The sequence below is a fragment of the Citrus clementina genome, unplaced genomic scaffold (genome assembly GCF_000493195.1).
Source record: "Citrus clementina cultivar Clemenules unplaced genomic scaffold, Citrus_clementina_v1.0 scaffold_7, whole genome shotgun sequence".
Taxonomy (NCBI): Eukaryota; Viridiplantae; Streptophyta; class Magnoliopsida; order Sapindales; family Rutaceae; genus Citrus; species Citrus x clementina.
Window position 1 is genome coordinate 5,955,547 of NW_006262075.1, and position 14,695 is coordinate 5,970,241.

The window sequence follows — 14,695 nt, forward strand, 5'->3', positions numbered from 1 at the left end:
TTAAACGAACAATAATAGAATTTTAAATGAATGGATTGTATTCGATTCATTTATAACCTATTTATTGAACGAATTCTAAATAAATAAATGAATCAATGTCCTCAAAGTCGTATTCGATTAATTTTTAAACGAATTGAATCCACCTATTTATTAAACGAATCAATTTTTTTTTTCAAATCCAAACTCGAATAAACGAATTTTAACCAAAATTAGCACACCTAATCTTCATTTCATTCTTAGAGAAAGACTCTGTCTTCATCATAATACTCCAATCGAAACCTTAATAAGCAAAACCCACTCAAATTAACAATACATATCATTCAAACCATGCTCATTGCCTAGCAAAACCCATGGCCGTGCCCGACCATTCCAAGCAAGCCCATGGTCGTGCACCGCCATGCCAAGCATACGATAATTCAAGCAAATGGGTGTTGATGATTTCAATGATTAATTTGGTTTTAGCTTTACTTGTGAAGTTAGGAAGAAGATAAGGTTTGTTTAATGGAGAAGATGGCCCAAGATTTGGAATAGCGGCGTTGGTGCACCATCACGCGGCGCTGAATCTTCACCGTGTGTTGCTGCTGTGGCTACTGTGGCTTTATGATGCTTGGAGAAAATGAAACATGGAGAAGATGAAGAAGAAAGTAGGAAATGAAAAAAAGGAAAAAATATACAGAAGAAGGTGAAAGAATTAACCCGAAAATAAAAAATAAAGAATAAAGAATTAATTTCATTTTACCCCTTATTAGATAGATGTAAAGAAGAAGAAGAAGAAAGAAGCATAAGAACAAAGAATAAGATAACGAAACAAAAACAAACCAAAGAAAAAGTATACAAAATGAAGAAATAAGAAGAAAAGGCAAAAAGAAGACAAACAAGAGAAAAAAAAGGAAAAGAAGATGAAGAATAAAAAAAAAAGAACTTGGATAACAAAAAAGAAGAAGAAGAAATTGAACTGCAATTTTAAATTTTAATTAAGGATGAATCGTAGTGGATGGCATGGTTGGTAATTTATTAGATTTCAAAGCCCAAATCAGGAATAATTTTTTTCAAAGTTTATTTTAAAAGATTATAACTTTTCGTTTTTAACATTTTAATCATAAATTAAAAAGGAGTTATTTATAAGAATAATGAATTCAAATGATAAATATTATTCTAAGAAAATGATAAATATTGGATATACTTAAATATTTATAAATTATTAGTTATTTTACTATTTTATCCCTTAGCTCCACGTTTGGGGAAAAAAATACTAAAATGGCATTCAATAAAAATATAAGTAAAAATTGATTTAATTTTTAAACATCTTTACTTCTTTTTTTCTTTATGGGGGCTTTGATTAATAAATTTATTTTTGTCATCTAACTTGAAATATGTCATATCTTAAGGGCCAAAATAAAATTATCCTTCTTAACCACACAAAATTGTTGGTTAGTTAGGATTATGAGCATTCTCATATTTTTCTAAGTCAACGTCAATAAAAATAACAATATTTTAAGAGTAAATTGAAATTTTCATATTTTTAAACGATAAATTGAAGTAAGATGAAATTCAAAAAAAAAAAAAAAAAAGAGAGAGAGAGAGAGAGATCCTAATCTGGCTCGTATTCTAAAGCCATCTCAATATCTCATAACCGTGGCTCCTACATAAACTAGTAGCCTATAAACTGCGATTACAATTTCTTCACAACTATACATTCATGCACTAGCAGTGAGATCGCCTTTGAAGAATTATGTTCACCTGGCTGTCAATAATATTCAAGAATAAAGCGTCTGATATATTGTACCAGGAGTTGAAAGCAACAAACTTTACCAATCTTCAAGAAGAGATGTAAGAATTAAGATACATAAACTGACCTACATGGATTGGTTTGCTTTAAGATTGAACTTTGTTTTTACAGAGTAAACATGCAGCTAAATTGTGGGGAAACAGAGGGAGGGATGTTTAGACAAGGATAACAAAGATATATGCAAAGGCAAGATGAGCAAATCAGTCGTTATGGGCCACAAGACCTTGCACCGAATGGCCGTAACATAATCTAATCTAACACAGTGATGAAGGGAAAAAAAAGGATTAAAAAATGTGGACAAAAATTTACCATGCCTTTTCACCTGCACAAGTGTACAAGGACTCGCAACCCGAATTTTTGAGATGGGTGCAACACTCAAAATTTTGATGCTCAAAATCTCAAACATATTTAATTTACTTGAAATAGTCTGGTCGTATCGTGATCATATTAGGATGTGACCCATCTTCATCCTTCTTCCAAAGCTCCCCATTGCCTTGAATGTACCATGATACTTTGGGAGATAACGGGGTATAGAGATCTGCATGATTGGGAAAACAAATGTGAACTTTACTTTGCATTCTTTCTTTATCATTTACAGAGAGTCTGTAGTTGCTAATAGGAATCTATGTAGGATTTCAATACAAAGGCACCACACAAAAAAATTTGTGAAAAACCATCAAATGGAGGTTACAAGGCTAGTCACACATCGTAGATATATACCTGATGCTGAAAATCACAAATAAGGGAGTGGGGTCAAGATGAATAACCTAATTTTTTTTTTTCAAAATATATTGTCATTAATAGCCTTAGTTCAATCTGGATTTTCTTTGTATTTGTGTTTTAAAAGTACTAAGAGGGCAAATTCATTAAGCTTTAAAGCAAATATAAAGCACTAAGATTTCATAGCAAAGATTTGTCCATAAAATCTCAGGAGATATATATACCTGTAATCAAGGGTGTATCTGGCTCTCTTGTGCTGTGCAAAACAGAAGTTCCAGATAAAACGGTGATAAAACCACAGAGCTCTGACGCTATGCTGCTTGCACTTTGACCAGAATAATCCTATGGATATCAAACATGATATCAAAAACATTGTGATACAGATAATGAGGGACAGTTGTCGAAATATTATAATATCTATATGACTGTGTGATAGCAGTGTTACCTTAAACATTATTGCACTGGCAAAAATAGTAAAAGATGTGAACATGGCATAATAGATAGGAGAAACAACTGCTGTGTTGAAAGTATCCAATGCCTGAAATCATGCCAAAATGTTACCAGATGATGTTTGTGCCAGAAAAGATGAAATCCAAACAATAATTTGTTCCCGGTTGACCTTGAACTTCAAAGAAACATGTCAGCTATTTCAATTCCTCAGAATACTGTTGAGCAATGCTGAATTGTAAAACACCTTAACAACTCCGAGGAAACTAAGATCAGAAATTGAACATAGGGTTCTTTTTTTTTAAAAAAAAAAATCTCCAAAACCAATGCAAATACACTTAAAAGAAACATCGGTGATACTGGATCAAGGCAATTATTTAACTAACTGGATCTTATTTCTAGTGATATCAAATACACGTTGTTAAGATGATCACCCTGGATTTATATCTAAATCTTTGAACATTCATATTAATGGGGAAAGATAGGATGCAGTTCCAATCCGTCCCTTTTCACCCTAGTAGAAAACTCAGACACTAGTAGCATGGGTGTATAAAGCAAACTTTGGATTTAAGAGCATTGTTTAAAAGCCATTAATCATACAAATATTCAGAATTGGATTGGAATTTGATTTGCTAGGATTAAAGTTCAAAATTATACTCCATGCAATTTTACAAGTGTCCAAATTGGAGTGAAGAAAATTCTTCACCTTTCAATTCATTACTGTGTTGAATGAATACTTACTGATTTTGACCTGTTCAACAGAGACACCATTTCGTGTAGTTCCATTTATTAGGAAAAGAGGAGAGAAAGCAAATGCTTACAAAGAATGCATACTTTGACACACCTTCATCAGTCAAAGAAAGAACAGAGAGAAGTGGATCTAGCAACTTAATGAAAATAACCCAGATAACTGAAAAGTAAGATCTACGATATTTGCCTCTTCCAGGCTCCCTTAATCAGCCAACAAATTAAGAAACTCATGTACACAGTCTCCTTCAAGATACCTCTAAAGACTCTCTCGAAGACCATGCAGGAGAAGACTAAGCTCAATGCACGAGTTCCCACTGTTAATTGGCCTAAATAAAAGATGTGCTCACTAACTCTTGCCCTGCAGACCCAAATGGCTAAGCTATCATCAATTAAAATCTAACTATAGCTGCATTCATTAATGGTATAAACGAGAAAAACATGTCATTGGTTGAGATCAGAGTAATAAGAAAAGTTTGTTTTGTGCTTATTAGATAATAGAATATCAAAATTATTAAAAAGCAAATAATTTTTAGCATTTTTGGCTAAGTTTTCATGGAAAAATACTGATCAAGCATTTCTAAACAGTAAAATAGAAAAACAGAGCCCACAAAACGGTACAGGAAATGCTCCTAATTGACTGACCCAAACAGAAAAGATAAGAAGTTGACATGTTCTGTGCACAAATAGTGCTCTCCCCTCATTACAGGCATTACGTAGAATAAAATGGACAATTTAACTATCAAGCAGTGACACTAGAATACTGTGTTTTTCTTGATAGGAGCACTAAAATATTGCTTATGCCGCTCTATTATGAACAAAAAATTTCCACAACAAGAGGTAAGTGTATCATAAGACACTAACCATGTTTAGATAATTTAATTGAGTGATAACACAGGTAAGTGCAACCATCGCAAAAATCCATGTCTCAATGCACTTGGCTTGGTTCAAGCCCTCTAGTGTCAGCTTTATTGCAATGCCAATGGCTTTTACACTCATAACCTGAAAGAAATACACATTAAAAAACACTTGGTCATTGTCAATAGATAAACAATATAAAAATGCCTTTTCCAGAAAATATATCAATCTTCAAGAATAAAGGAATGAACCAAAATTTGGAGAGAGCAGAAAGAGAAGAACAAGAGCCATGAAAAGTACTAACTGTCAATGAGCCAATCACAGAGCAAATTCCTATATAGATCAATATGTTGGTTTGGCCATATCGAGGAGCACAATACAATATCAACACTAGTGCCACGGCTACCACTGAGCCCACATACAAAAGAAATGCTGGAGACAAAATCACCGAAGGAAATTAAAAAAAAAAAGAAGAAGGTAAGAACCAAAAAAGTGAGCGTTCAATAACTGAAATAAACAAAGGTATCAGCAGCATACCGGGTTGCGTCGCTAACACCCAGATTTCTTGAACCGAATTAAGAGACTCCTCTAGAGGAGCATGAAGCACAATCATTGTAGAGCCCACTACGCATAAAAGACAACCCAACATTCCCATTTTCTGTAATTTCTCATTCAACATGAAATGTGCCAAAACAGCACTGCCCGTTTGCAAACACAGTTCATAATTCATCAGATAAACTTGTTTGAACACCCTAGTATTATGAGAAGTACTTAAAAGAGAAATTAGAAATCAAGTTCACCTAACGATGATACTCAATGCACCAAGTGGAGTCACCAGGACTGCAGGGGCGTAAATGTATGCTACAAAATTGGCAATCTCTCCAACTATCACTGTTAAATAATAAAGAGCCAAATCATCATTCTGGGCAACAAGCAAAATTGAATCAAGAAATGATAAATTATCTTCGAAAACTTACTCGTAAACATTCCAACCCACCATAGCGGCTCTAACAAATAACCATAACCCCCAGAACCTGAAAAAAAATAACAAGAATGAACAGTTATAAATAAATAGGGGGAGAAAAAAAAGAGAGCAAATAAGAGAAGAAGAATAATAGTAAAGGAAGAAGGGTATACCAGCACGAGCGCCGTTGGCGCCGGCCTTGCGGAGGCCCTTCTTCTTGATGATAAAGCTGGAGCCAATGAAGGCACTTGAGACCACAGCCAAAATGAAGCCTATCAAATTACTCGAGAACATCTATCTATTTCTTCTTGTTACGACCGCAGCAGACGACGTAATTGAAATCGAACGGCACTCATCACATCACGTCAGCGAGTGATTGACCAACCGACCCGATGCTATTAACTAATAACTCCAATAATTGATTTTGATGATTGATTATCGACAAATTGATTCCAAGACGCAATAGCAGCAGCTTCTGCTGTGATTTTGAGGAACGTTGACCGCTCCGTTCAAAGGATACACACTACACAGTCAGAGTGATTTGGTTTGATTTTGGTTCATATTTTTTTACTAATTTGTCTGTCTCCTTCCTTCCTCAACCGAGCGCGTCGAGTGCGAGACGAGGAGAAGGTCGTTAAGGAACGTAATTTCTCACAACTCATCTCACCTGCCCGCCCTCCACTTGTGCACTTTTGTCTCAATTCTCGCCTTAATATCTCTCATCCTCTCTCCTCTCCCCTCTCCTCTCTCGCGTATTACTTACTACCAGCTCTAATTATATTTTCTTAATTATTTTCATTACTCTACGGATTAAAATTATTTTCATTATTTATTTTCGATTGCATACATAAGTTATCAGATTTTTTTCTTCTATTTTTTAGGTCTATATTTATGTGAATTGCAGTTTTTCTAAATATTTATTACATATATCTCAAATTTTTTATTTTAAAAAAACTATTACACTTTTCAAATATTATAATTTTCTTTTAAGCCAAAAAATGTGGCTGTTTCAATTAAAAAAAAGCGCAAAACAAAATGACAAAGGGGCAATATGGTGTGATAAAAATTATGTAATATGTATCTCAGGATGCCACCGTCATTATTTGAGATTAAAAAATTATATCAATATACTTATCTCAGGTGTTAATTCACTATCTTAGTATGATTACAATTAAATAATAATCGAGATTTTTCTGAATAATTATTACTAAGACTCGAACTCATACATACAATACAACACAACACATAGTTGCCAATAAACTACGAGCCATAAGCGGGATTGAGATATTATTAATTGAGGAGTGTAACAACATTATTCTTAGAAAAGACAAAAAGATAATTCTTAAGAGTTTGTCGGTTTCCAATTCTGCCAACCACTCTGCGCCACCTAGTTAAAATCTGCTTAAAAAAACCCATTATAAATTCTGCATCAAGGGATCACGTATGAAAAGACAACGAACATGAATGCACGGTGCAAGAGAACCACATGGGCAAGCCCATCAAAACACTACCTTACTTTGAGGCTGGAGCCAATCGCCTTCGCCAATGCCACCCATCAAAATGAAGCCCCCACCCCAGTGGCATATCTTCATTTAGTTTTCTCGTGTAAATCTCTCACTGTGCATATCTTCATTTACACAGTTCACTATCATGCCCTCAGTAATTCAATAATCATACATTTATCAGTATTTTTCACTATTTTTTTTCTTTGTGATTTTCTCCTTAAAACTTTCTCGATGATGGAGCTCTCTCGTTTTTTCAAAAGTAGACATGACAAGCACTCAGTTCTTATACAGATTACACTGTCTCGGTAAGATAACAAAATTAAGGAATCATCACCGCTACAGTGATGACATTACACATGTAAGCTTTATATGTCGATCTTGCATCAGCAAAAAGGAAACAAAAGTGATTTTTTTTTGCATTAAAAAAATCTGAAAAAAAAAAGGAAGAAAAGACATGAAATTGAAATAAAATGGAAGAAGAAGACAAGAGGGAGCATCAACGAATTGGGGGATGATGAAGAATATAATAAAGTTATGGCTATATTGAAGTACACTTATAGTGAAATATAAATTTTAATTATATACATAAAATAATAATAATAAATAAATTATTATAATTTATTATTTATTACTTTACCTGTGTAGTTGAAATTCAGATCTTATTATATGTGAATTGTATCGTAACCGAATCCGTATAATAATAATAATAATAATAATAATAATAATAATAGAGTCAGCAGAACGATATGTCTGATTGTTTGACCAGTTATTCCAAGTCCAAGCCGGTCATCTGCCACTGCGCGTCTCTCGTCTCCTCGTGTCGTTCTAGAATTAAAATAATAATAATAGTAATAATTATTATCATGATAATAATGCACCTGACCGGCTGACCTGAGGGCCGAGGCTGACGAGTGTGAATGCGAGTGTGTTTTATTTTCCAATTTAATAATATCATTGTTGGGGCTTGGCGGGCGATGTCAATTGGTTGGACTTTTGCTACTTCCTTCTTCTCTTCTCTGTTCTTACCCATCGCTCTTCTTAATGTTCGTTTGATTGGACTGAAACAACTTCGAACTTCTTTCTTTCTGTTCGTTTTGAAATCCCATTTCGTAGATCCACGTATTTCATCTCTTCTTCTTCTTCTTCTTTATTGTAAGTCTAATTATTCCCTTATTTATTGTTTCAATTATTTAATTAATTTACCGTGTTTGTGCAGAAAATCGAGTCTTTGTTTGATGGTGTGAGAATGGGAGGGCAGTGCTCAAAGGGTTCCTCTAAAGCCGACAAAAACAATACAAGGCGTTCGATTTCTCTCAAGTCAAATGGGTTACAGAATCATAAACTGAACCCATCGCCATCACCGCTGGAGCAGCAGCACAAGGGATTTTCTTCCTTACCTAAGCCTCAATCTGATGATTTTTATGATGGCATTCCGCGGTTCGATGGGGGGCTTTCCCAGAAATCTAAGTCTGTCAGGTCTACTCAGGCTGCTGTTGCAAAGGTTTGCTTTTCCAGTTTTCAGTTCTAATTTCTCCGGCCCTCTGTCAATTACGGTTGATCAAAACATATGTGGTTATTATATTCTACTTGTTGAAACTGAAATTGACTCTGTCTTTTGTTGGCTTCTGATGGGACCAATGCATGAATTGGTCGATGGCCATTACCAAATGAGGAAATGATTTAGAATTACTTGTTGCCAACTAACTTAATGGAGTCTTCTAGCCAAGTGATTTGTGAGAAATTCACCCTCCATCTTGTTGGGTGAAGTCAAATTTTAAAAAATTTTGTAGTTGGGAGTAGGTGATTTTTCAGCTATACAGAATGGGAATTAGTTCAGATGCCTGTGATTGCTAAAATTTTAAGTAAACAGGATAGAAAAGTTCAAAATACTACCCACATCACACAACTCTGATCCTAGGGAGTTTTTATGGGAGAGAATAACTCACACTTTTTAAGGGTTTGAGTGTGAATTAAAAATCAGAAGCAAAAATAATAATTGAAAGTCATTTGAAAAGCTTTTACAAATAATCAGCAACTTATCCTCTTTATGTTATTTGAAGTTAAAAGATTGCTGAACTTGAAGTTCTGCAATTAATCATGTGATTAGCTTTCACTGCTTCACTTGCTTATGATGTACAGAAAGCAGTAACAAAGTGCTCCTGTGAGGCAGGTTTCGGAGGTAAGTGCACGTTTAGGAAGAGCAGGTACTGTTGGACTAGGAAAGGCAGTGGATGTCTTGGATACACTTGGGAGTAGCATGACAAATTTAAACCCTAATAATGGATTTTCTGGAGTGGGAACTAAAAGCAATGAACTCTCAATATTAGCTTTTGAGGTTGCAAACACGATAGTCAAGGGTTCCAATCTTATGCTATCCATTTCTGAAAGCAGTGTCAGACAGTTGAAAGAAGTTGTGCTTCCTGCAGAAGGCGTGCAAAATTTAGTTTCAAAAGATATGGACGAACTCCTGAAGATTTTTGCAGCTGACAAGAGGTAAAACTGCACAAAATGGGCATGACAATTCCTTCTCCTTGGATGAGCTTGCTTTGATTGCTAATCACCTTGCTGATGCTTCTTTGAGTTAGTATCTTAAGACTGACTTATGTTTGCAGGGATGATTTGAAAATTTTTACTGGGGAAGTTGTTCGTTTTGGAAATCGCTCTAAAGATCCTCAGTGGCACAACTTGGGCCGATATTTTGAGAAGTAATATGGATAAACTCTATCCACTTTGGCTGTCTAGTTCACTATGTACGTCATGATTTGCACCATCATATTTCTTACGAAGTGTCTTATTTTATTTTGCAGGATTAGCAGAGAACTCATCCCACAAAAGCAACTGAAGCAAGAGGCAGAATTGTTGATGGAGCAATTGATGACTTTAGTTCAGCATACAGCTGTGAGTCTCATCCTTTGTTCTCTTATGTATGCAAGAACCTTGAATTATTGAATGTGTGGACCCTTCTGTACATGAAAGGGCAAAAATGTAAATGCAGAAGTTTTAAACTAACCAGTATGATTCTTGTCATGGGTAGCAGTAGTTAATACTGCATTGTTAGGATGCATGGATGAGCTATGTTAATGGGAGGGATTTGTTTACTAGCGGGAAATTCCATCAGAAGACAAATTACCTTCCCTATTTTGCTCTGTAACCTAACTCAAGATCACCAAATCAAATAAGAAAGATGAAAGTAGGTCTCCTTGCCTTAGACCCATGGAGGTATAAATTTTGCCTCTCAGGTGACCATTTGTCATGACCGGGGAATTCGTTATTCTAAATAGCCTGCAACTGATTCCTTTATCTCTAGCCAATCTCTTACCTCCAAGCAGGAAATCCACAAAATTCTAATCAACATTATTGTATAAAATTTCACCTCTCTTTCTGTATTGCTAAACAATATAAGAAATCAAAGTCTAATCCATGGGCTCTGCTTCGTTTATTTGTGCGCATTGGTTTCTTGTTGTATAACACTGGAGTAACACAAGCAAACTGTAAACTAAAATTACCTTTTCTTGTGAATATCTAACTGCTGATCATTGATTTATCACATTTTTTGTAAAATTACATGAAAAGTGGGGGTTAGAAAAAAAAAATACTAATTTTCTGGGGTTCACAGGAATTATACAACGAATTGCAAATATTGGATAGATTTGAACAAGATTGTCAGCATAAGCGTCAAGAGGAGGATAATCCAGTTGGCAGCCAAAAAGGTAATTTGCTTATTCTTCTCTTTATGCACTTTATACATTGATGTGGTGCAGATATTTTTCTACGCCGTGATAAACTATTCTTTTTGGAAACTTCAATAGAGTGCTTACTCAAAAGTATTATATTCTATAGAGAAACTTTTTACAGAATATTTGTAGTACTAAAAAGTTAATTCAATGAGAAAAGAAAGAAAGGAAGAACATACACAAGGAACATGATGAATTTTGCATTTGAAGTGAAAAAAACACAATAAGAAAAATTAAAATTGAATTCCAATTGTGCGCAAGATAACCATTGAATAATATTAAACTTTGGTGTATATTTCTCAAGGGAAAAAAAAAATCAGAATTCCCTTTTGCCGTAAAACCAAGTATTTAAAAGTTTTATACCTTTTCTAAATCATCTATAATCTATACAATAAACCAACTTCAAGAAAACAAAATATATAACCAAATCTGTCTAATCAAGTATTAAATTAGTGAAACTTGCATTGATATTCCAAATACAATTTTTCATGTTCTAACATAGTTAAGAACTTTATTCCATTCTGTTATACATGAATACAGTCTGATAAAACTACCTATGGTGGGCATACGAATATCGCATATTTAGTGCACTTGACAGTTGGGCATGAACCAGATAATTTTGGAGTTTTGGGTAGAACTTGCCTTTTTCACATGACTTTGAGTGAAGAATCTGCCCTTTATTTACTACCAGTGTATATGTTTGAAAATTATTTGCACGGTAATTGTTTGTACTAATTATGCTTCTGCAGATACTTAAGAAAAAGTCATAATTGCTCTCTAGTAAAAATCTTTATCCAGCTTGTTCAATATTTTATGTCTAGGTGAGAGCTTCGCAATATTGAGGGCAGAATTAAAGAGCCAAAGAAAGCAAGTGAAAATTTTGAGGAAAAAGTCTCTTTGGTCCAGAAGTTTGGAAGAGGTAACTATATAAACTGCTTAGATTTATTGGGAGGTTTGAAGAAGCATGCAATGTGTTTGTGTGTTTTATATTGTTGATTCAAGACGGGTCAAAACCTAACAAAAAGAAGACATCGCTGGTCAAAATAATGTTTCTTAATATAATTTTTGTTTTGGTGTTAATTATTGGTGCTTTCTTAAAGTATAAAAATGTCAACACATAAAAAAACAAAATTTAATTAGCTAAGAGTGTAAGTGTCATTTTGGATTGCAGGTGATGGAGAAGCTTGTAGATATTGTCACTTTTTTACTACTAGAGATGCATGATGCCTTTGGCAGTACTGGTACGTATTTATATTTCATTAGGATTTTTCTAGTTGCTTAATTAGGTTTGACTGTTGTAGTTTCTGTTTGCTGGTTCAGTTTGTGTTTTCTTTTGTTTTAAGGAGTCAAAAGTATTAACATAATTTTGATATCTACTCAGATGGGTGAAATACTGGCCAATGAATCTTGGTTTAGATATAGTTGCCTTAGTGGCCTTCTATGTTTTCTTGTTCACTCAGTTTTTCTCAAAATCTCTAAAGCTTTTATCTTTAATTTAAATTTTATTGCAATTTATATGGCTTGATAAATTGTGGGGATTATGACTGCATCTTTGGGGGTTCTTTTGTTTTCTTTTACTGGCTAGAGATTCTTCTTTGTAGCTTTTGGTCTTTGGGATTTCTTGTCCTTTTCTTAGTTGACCTTTAGTCCCTCTCCTCTGTACATGGCAGCCTATATGCTATCTTGCCTAGAAAGTAAATGTATGGTTCTTTTTTCTTTTTATACACTTGTGCTTTTTTATATTAAGCCAAGACGTTTTCTGAAACATAATATTTGTGGATTAATATAAGTTGTGTTCTCCTTTGGCTTCCTACAGATGATCATTTCCCATTTAAAGGATCCATGAGCAATCATCAAAGACTGGGACCTGCTGGCCTGGCCTTGCACTATGCAAACATTATTTTGCAAATTGATTCTCTAGTGAGTTTATTAATTCTGTTCATTGTCTTTATTCTTTTTCAACTGAATAGAAAGCCATTGTTTCCGTTAATCTGCACAAAAATATAAAAGTAATCTGCATCTTATTCTTATATGCATACCTTCAATGTCGGTTTCTTTCTAAATTACGTCTTCAAGATTTCAATTTGGTAAGCTTCTGCCATCAGGTTGCCCGATCAAGTTCCATGCCTCCAAGTACAAGAGATGCTTTATACCAGAGTTTACCACCAAGCATAAAATCAGCACTACGTTCCAAATTACAATCTTTTCATGTCAAAGAAGAGGTATTTCATGTTTCAATAACGTGAGTGTTACAGTTCAGATGATACGTACTATTTCACTGCACAGGGGAAGTTGATAAAAGAAGAACTAAACCGGAGTTCTTCCTCTACCGAGTCTCTTTCACTTTCAGCAACAAGAGAATTGCTTGATCATTTTAAAGTCCTTGTACTCATTCACTGTTGTGGCTGTCATTTCTCTCTGCAGTTCACTGTTGCACAAATAAAAGATGAGATGGAGAAGACTTTGCAGTGGCTTGTTCCAATTGCTACTAACACAGCCAAGTAAGATGGCCACCTATTCTGCAAATATATATTTTTCCATTTCTTTCTAACATGTATTCATATCCTTAAATCATTTCCTTCTCTTTGATCTAATATTCATGTTGTTTTTGGTTGCCAATAATTTGATGCAGAGCCCATCATGGTTTTGGTTGGGTTGGTGAGTGGGCTAACTTAGGGTGAGTGACAATTCTCTTCTTCTGTCCTTTAGTTTTATTTTTCCTTTCCCCCTTGAAAGTGATTTCATTATGGAAATAAAAACATATGCAAAAATTAAACTCTGTATTATTCATGAATAAGGTCCGACCTAAACCGAAAACCAGCTGGCCCAACTGATGTGATTCGTCTTGAGACACTTTACCATGCTGATAAGGAGAAAACAGAAGCCTATATTCTTGATTTACTGCTCTGGCTTCATCAGCTAGTCAACAAGGCCAGGTTTGGGGTCATCAGTGGTGGCATGAAGTCAGCCATCAAATATCCAGTTGGCACATCCATTCAAAAGACAAATAAACACACGAAACCTGAGCCATCTACGTTTCCACCACTAACCTCAGAAGAACAGGAGCTCTTGCAGAAGGTAGCGAAGAGAAATCGAGTCCCAGGAATTAGTAAAAGCCTGGACTTTGACAAGATCAGATTGAAACGGTATGATAGGCTGAGCAAGAGTAGCGGGCAATCCCCACAAAGGGGAAGCAAGGAATTAGCAGCAACTAAGAGGCTTCCTTCTCATGTTCCCATAATTGGTTTTGGTATAGAAAAGGAGAAGGCACTAGATGTTATCGACCGGGTTGATGTTCTTAGATAATTTGCGGAATGATATATACAATCATTATTGGAGTGATTGAGAGTAATACCTTATAAAAGAGGCCTTGTCATGCATGTTACTTGAGATATATGTTGACCTTCGAAATGAGGGTATGTCTCGAGACCAAAGTCCTCCCTTCTTCGGGCATTCCATATTTGTGAAGAAGCACCTAGTGGTGGTACAGGGCTGTCTCGACGTTATGCTAAAAGATTTGGCCTTATGCTGAGAATCGTTGGGTTGGATTTACAAGAGATGATGTATCGAGTTAATGAACGGGCGTGTCGATTGTGTACAAAGTGCAAGATCGTTTTTCTTCAATTGCCTATTTGCCTTTGTTTCTCGTTTGGAGTTTCTATTGCATTCGTAGTTTATGTTATCCATTTCGTCTTTTTTTCCCGAAATTTTTCCTTAAAATCATTTTCGTATTTTTTGGGCTGGGAGGATCTTTTTGAGCTCTTGAATCTTTGAACCTCTTATTATCAGTGTAAAAAAGATAAAGTATCTTTTATTATACATTAAATTCTTCAATTCAAATTTGTTTACAAGTCTCTTTCTTACACAGTCATACATACAAGGTCCTTCTGTTACATTCTTTTATGCATGCAATTCTTTGTTTTGCACTTCA

General features: G+C 34.8%; 2 protein-coding genes across 8 annotated transcripts; one reads left to right on the forward strand and one right to left on the reverse strand.

Moving 5' to 3' along the window:
• Window positions 1-1,817: 1,817 nt before the first annotated feature.
• LOC18036144 (probable magnesium transporter NIPA7) lies at window positions 1,818-6,261 on the reverse strand. 5 transcript variants are annotated; one of them, XM_006426371.2, is made up of 9 exons: window positions 5,699-6,261; window positions 5,539-5,595; window positions 5,362-5,452; window positions 5,099-5,259; window positions 4,866-4,993; window positions 4,568-4,705; window positions 2,955-3,047; window positions 2,734-2,851; window positions 1,818-2,327 (listed from the first exon to the last, which is right to left on the reverse strand). In XM_006426371.2, exons 1-9 carry the CDS (start codon window positions 5,817-5,819, stop codon window positions 2,203-2,205), a joined length of 1,032 nt encoding a protein of 343 aa, XP_006426434.1. In that variant the 5' UTR covers window positions 5,820-6,261; the 3' UTR covers window positions 1,818-2,202. The 5 variants fall into 5 exon arrangements, with proteins under 5 accessions (XP_006426434.1, XP_024036094.1, XP_024036095.1 ...); XM_024180326.1 differs by lacking the exon at window positions 2,955-3,047; XM_024180327.1 differs by lacking the exons at window positions 1,818-2,327; window positions 2,734-2,851 and having other exon boundaries at window positions 2,961-3,134.
• A 1,539-nt stretch (window positions 6,262-7,800) lies between these two features.
• Window positions 7,801-14,388, forward strand: LOC18037241. Of its 3 annotated transcripts, none has more exons than XM_006426373.2 (13): window positions 7,801-8,149; window positions 8,247-8,531; window positions 9,201-9,523; window positions 9,643-9,735; window positions 9,838-9,928; window positions 10,647-10,740; window positions 11,586-11,683; window positions 11,936-12,005; window positions 12,581-12,684; window positions 12,870-12,986; window positions 13,189-13,265; window positions 13,397-13,441; window positions 13,563-14,388. In XM_006426373.2, exons 2-13 carry the CDS (start codon window positions 8,277-8,279, stop codon window positions 14,068-14,070), a joined length of 1,875 nt encoding a protein of 624 aa, XP_006426436.1. In that variant the 5' UTR covers window positions 7,801-8,149; window positions 8,247-8,276; the 3' UTR covers window positions 14,071-14,388. The 3 variants fall into 3 exon arrangements, with proteins under 3 accessions (XP_006426436.1, XP_024036050.1, XP_024036051.1); XM_024180282.1 differs by having other exon boundaries at window positions 7,801-8,014; XM_024180283.1 differs by lacking the exon at window positions 7,801-8,149 and having other exon boundaries at window positions 8,443-8,531; window positions 9,170-9,523.
• The last annotated feature ends 307 nt before the right edge of the window (window positions 14,389-14,695 follow it).